At 45.0% G+C, this 5,752-nt stretch overlaps 1 protein-coding gene across 1 annotated transcript; it reads right to left on the reverse strand.

The window, feature by feature from the left end:
• Positions 1-4,644: 4,644 nt before the first annotated feature.
• NEUROG2 (neurogenin 2) lies at positions 4,645-5,466 on the reverse strand. Its single transcript, XM_006872236.1, has one exon. It carries the CDS (start codon positions 5,464-5,466, stop codon positions 4,645-4,647), a length of 822 nt encoding a protein of 273 aa, XP_006872298.1.
• Between the last annotated feature and the right edge of the window lie 286 nt (positions 5,467-5,752).

Raw genomic sequence — 5,752 nt, forward strand, 5'->3', positions numbered from 1 at the left:
AAACAAAAAGGGGGAATATGCTGGGGACAGCATACGCAGACCCTGGGTTGATCAATGGCAGCCCCATTGAACCACCTCTGAATATAATCAGTTTAACCCAGATGCTCTTCTTCCTCCTGAAAGTATACAGCAATGTGATAATTAAGAACAATGTAGCATTTTAGGTATAGATAAATGAAGCCTGGTGCCTGAGATCTTGCTCACAAACAAAAGTTTGCAAATCCTATCTTAATCACATCCTCCCTTTGTGACATCCTCCCTTTGTGAATTACATTCTTCCTTTGTAATAAATCCCTCCCTAAAATAGAGAATGAAAGACTGAGGTAGAGTGAATTCTGCATGCAATGCTGGGCAATGCTAGGCAATATGTTTGCAGATCTGTCTACCTGCCAGCTTGCATCATATCTGTCTGTCTTTTTTGTATATATTTCATCTCTCTTTGTCTCTATCCCTTTTGCTGCCAGATCTCCCTTCTTTGTGACACCCACACTTCCTTGTCGAGGCTAGAATCCGACATAGGACCTCGACATATATATATATTGATAAGGAAAACAAGTGTAAATCACTACAATTTGATTAACTTAACCTATACTTATGGATGTAGTAGTAGCTTAAAATACCAACCAAGAGGGAAGGAATCTTCACAGCAAGGAACATTCCCATCTCCTATGTACACAGGGATGATAGGGATGGGCAACTTAGACATTGGCTACCTAAAATGTGTGTGGGGGGGGGGCAGTTAAAAGCACGAAGTGACTGGCTTACAAGTTTTCAAGAGGGAGTCTAGTTTCATAGAGTGCAGGTGAAGGTAGAATCCCTACTCAGTGGTCTTCATCCTTTCTATATGGATCTGGTGAAAGGAGTTGGGGATCAGACTCTTATGGTTCAATAGTAAGTAGTTATCATGACTAATTGTGATTGTCCTAACTGTAAAAGTAGAAGTTTTGTAGCAAAAAGGGGGGAGTGGTTGATCTCATTGTCCAAGAGAACAGGACCCTGTGACCATCAAGGAGAAGAGTGGGATCTGGACCTTATCCAGAGAAGCAGCAATGCCAGAGATGGAGACAGAGATGATGACATGGAGAGATGGAGCTGCTGAGGACTCTAGATTCTCGGAGACAGAGGGGCTGTATGTTGGCAGCCAGCCGGGAGGCAGTCTTGCAGGGTGTGATTGGGTTGTTTGAATAATTGCATATTCCTGAGTGTTTTCATGTACATCAGAAAGACAGACAATAGAAGCAAATATATATATATATATATATCCCTGTAGACAAGCAATCTAGACATTGGCTATCAAAAATTGTCGCTGTTGTTAAGTGCCATCAAGTTGGTTCCAACTCAGAGTTACCCTGTATAGGGTTTCTGAGGCGTGGCTGGTGGGTTTGAAATGGAGAGCTATAAAGGCATGCACAAAGTGTGGCTGGCTTACAAGCTGCTTTTAAGTGTGCTTGCTTTCAGAATGAAGTGGGTAAGGTAAAATCCCCACTGAATAGTTTTCCTCTTTTCCAGATGGATCTGATGAAAGGGGATGAGGGATGATGATGATAGGAATTTACAATTCAATTGTGAGTAATTGTCATCAGGCTTAATTGTGATTATCACTAGTGTAATTGTGGATGATGTGTAACTAAAAGTGGGGAGTAGTTCATCTTTCATTTCAAAAACAGAGGGCCCTAGGACCATCAAGAAGTAAGAGCATGAGTGGAGCATGAGATCCTACTTAGGAAAAGTGGCAACAGCAGAGACAGTGGCAGAGGTGATGGAACAGAGAGAGAGAAAGCAGCTGAGGACTCCAGGCCCATGGACTGAGAAAGGCTGTGTGCCTGCAGGCTGGAGGCTGGCATGCAGAATGTACTTTTTGGGGTTTAAATTAATATATATTGTTTGTTTTGCATGTGTACATCAAATATTTCTGCTTTGTTCATTTGTGGGAAAAAAATAAGATGTAAAGGGGAAGCAACAGGATAGAAGCAACAGAGAGGGGAGAGTAATCATTGAAATGAAACAAAATGATTGGTTGAGAGCAAATCTGATGATCTTGTCTGTTTACCTTTACTCAATTCTCATTAAAGGTTGAAAAATTTTAATTTAGCTTAATTTTAAAATATCCCTGTAGATAGTTACAATAACAAAAACAGTTTTCAGAAGCCCAGCTTACATGTATCAGTATATGCAGGTGCTTCCAAAAGTTTGTGAAAAAATGAAAAGAGTTTTCCCATAGTCTTGGAAATGCCCTCATACCTACAAAGCAAAGGTGCTATGCTACTTTACTTTTTTGAACCTTCTAATGCATCAGGTCCGAGTCCTGGTGTGGTACTGTAAAATAAGCACTGGACTGCTAACCACAAGGTCAGCAATTCAAACCTACCAGCTGTTCCTCAGAAACCCTATAAAGGGTCACTATGAGTAGAACCAACTCAAAGGCACTTTGTTGTTGTTAGATGCCATTGAGTCGGTACCAACTCATAGCGACCTTATGCATAGAACTGCCCAATCCCCAGCCAACTTCACTGTGGTTGCCACACTTGAGCCCATTGATGCCGCCACTTGGCCAACCTATCTCACTGGGTGTCTTCCTCTTTTTCTCTGACTCTCCACCCTGAAAGCAGAGAATTTCAGAAAGATGATATATAGATAGATAGATAGATAGATAGATAGATAGATAGATAGATAGATAGATAGATAGATAGATAGATGTGCTGTGGAGTTGGTCCTGACTCAGCAACCCTGTATAGGGTTTCTGAGGCTGTAAATCTTTATGGGAGCAGAAAGCCTCATTTTTCTCCCACGGAACAGCTGGTAGTTTCTAACTACTGACCTTGTAGTTAGCAGCTGGGCTCATAACCACTATACTACCAGAGTTTCATATATATATATATGTGGCGCTGTGGGTTAATGCGCCAAACTGCAAAGCCATTTGAACTGCAAGGTTGACAGTTCAAGCTCACCAGCTACTCCTTGAAAACCCTATACAGGGTCGCTATGGGTCGGAACTGACTCAATGGCACTTCACAACAACAACATATATATATGTATATATGTATTGTTATTGTTGCTATGTGCCGTGGAGTTGGTTCTGACTCATAGCGAACCTTTACAGGGTTTCCAAGGCTATAAATCTTTACGGGAGCAGAAAGCCTCATCTTTCTCCCGCGGAACAGCTGGTAGTTTCAAACTGCTGTCCTTGCGGTTCGCAGCCCAATTCGTAACCACTACGCTACCAGAGCTCCTTATGTATATATGTATATGAATATATTTGCTCCTCTTTCTTAGAAATTGATTTCTTACAAGTTTGTGTTTACATTGAGAGTTATACTTTTAAGTGCTACTGTCTCAAATAAGATTCAACTTCTTGTAATTTACTATAATCTATGTGCCAGTAAAATCATATACACAAGCATTGCTGAAACATACAGGCTTGCTATGAGTCATAGTCAACTTGACACCGTAGAATTTATACTCAATTTGATATGGGGAAAATTTCAGAGAAATACCTTCTGATCCTAAAACACACAGTTATGTCACCCACAACAATTATGAAAATTAGATACTTTATTTATAGTTTAATCACAAGAACAATTTTCTTGTTATTCAAGATGTAAATACATACTAGAATAAACTCTGTAGAATATACAAAAAAATACATACTTTTCCCATGAAATTTTTCTTTATAATAAATAGAAGGAAACACGTGTGTGGCTGATCCTGATAATGCTCTGTGTCTGCTTAGGTTTTCGGTCTGTTGATTTATTTTTAATCTCTTGAAAGAATGGGGGAGTTCCTTCTCCCCTAAAAGGTCGAGATAAATAATGCATGAAGCAATCCTCCCTCCTTATTTTTCCCTTTTCTCCACATTTTTTCTTTTGATAGAGAGTTCAACCTAAATTTCCACGCTTGCATTCAATCATTACAAAGCCTACAAATTATACAATGACTTCTAACCTGGCCCTCTAACAAAACAACTCCCTCCCCCCCCTTATAAATCATAAGAGACAGATGGCAAAATGGGGGGGGGGAGGAAAGAGAAAGACGGGACAATAGGCCTTGTGACGAATCTGGGAAACTGAACAAAGTGCACATCAGAGGGAAGTTTGGTTTGACAGGTGAAATTCCCACAGCATACAGACAGCAACGGGAATAAAATAGATGCCAGCCATTGTAAATCTGTGCATAATATTATTACCGGTAAAAAAAAAAAAAAATCATTCAGATGCTAAGAAACATTTCTTTCTACTCGACATGTTAACATCTCTATGTAGAAGCAAAGGTGACGAGATCACAGAAACCAGTTGCATCTACCCTGGGTGATTCACAGGAAATACACAGAGTTCTCAGAATTTACAGAGAGGGGAGGAGCGTCCGACCGCTCCTCGAACCCTTCGCTTCCTCCCGGTGTCTTTCTAATCTCAAGAAGCGCACCCCAAAATCCACAATCCTCTTTGATAATAAGCTTCGGCACAAGTTCATTAAATCAGACACTGTCGGAATGAAGGAAACCCATAGCCAAAGGGCGCAGGAAAACCAACAAGGAATCAGACCGCTACATCTTTCTGAGGTGGTAATCAGAAAGTGGAAAGTGGTGCAGGGAAGGGGTGGGACGAGGGCTTGGTGGAGGGCAGAAAAGAGAACTCAGAAATGGCTGCTCTAGATGCAATCCCTGGCTAAAGGGAGGTGCGGTGCGTAGCGGTGCTTGTCGGGAGGTGGGGGTTGCCAATAGTCCATGTCTGATCCCGCTGGACTGGCGGGTGATAAAGTGCAACTGTAGGGGGAGGTGGAGTTAGACGACGCGGCGGAGGAAGGCGCGGGGCTGTTGCTACAACTCCACGTAGAGGCGGGCGACGGACTGTCTCCACAGCTGCTCAGGGTGGCGCTAGCGCCTCCAGGGCTCAGCAACACGGCGTCAGAGAATAGCGCCCCAGGAAGGACCCCGCCGCCGCCCCCGCAGTGATCCGCCAGGCGTAAGGTCTCGGTGAGTGCCCAGATATAGTTGTGGGCGAAGCGCAGAGTCTCGATCTTGGTGAGCTTAGCGTCCTCCGGAAACGTGGGAAGCACCTCGCGCAGCGCGTCCAGTGCTGCGTTGAGGTTGTGCATGCGGTTGCGCTCGCGATTGTTAGCCTTCAACCTGCGGGTTTTCTTGATACGCTGTACTGTCTCGGCCGTCTTGGCACCTCGAGAGACAGAACGGGCCCGAGAGGGTCGCCGCTTGCACTCGTGTGTCAGGCCCAGCAGCCGCGCTGGCCGGCAGACTTCAGTGCCTGCCGCTGAGCCGCTCCTCGCCCCCGGGCCGGCTTCGGCCCCGCGCTGCCGCCGCGTCCCGCCAGACGAACCCAACTCCTCCTCTTCCTCCTCCTCTTCGGCGCTGGACGTCAGCGGGGTCAGAGCCGCTGAGGCAGGGGAAGCCGAGCCGAGCAGCAGCAGTACGTCCTCTTCTTCCTTCAACTCCAAGGTCTCGGATTTGACGAACATCCTGTCGAAGACACCTGGGAGAGAAAAACAGACAAGCCAGGTGTGCATAAAGAAATAAAACAGGGCACGTTCCCGAATGACCGACTGGACTGGCTCTGGCTCTGGAAGGCGCGGACAGGAAATGTAGTCAGCTGGGGGGTGGGTGGGGGGGAAACCCCCAACTGAGCTCTACAAGCTTGGGAGCCCCCTGATTTGCGACACTGCCGCCAGCCAACTGAAACCATCATTCAGCTTGGCTATTCTGGCGGCTGGGGTCCGATCCTGGAAAAGAACCGCAGCCCCAGCG

The sequence above is a fragment of the Chrysochloris asiatica genome, unplaced genomic scaffold (assembly GCF_000296735.1).
Source record: "Chrysochloris asiatica unplaced genomic scaffold, ChrAsi1.0 scaffold00188, whole genome shotgun sequence".
In the NCBI taxonomy this organism is placed as follows: domain Eukaryota; kingdom Metazoa; phylum Chordata; class Mammalia; order Afrosoricida; family Chrysochloridae; genus Chrysochloris; species Chrysochloris asiatica.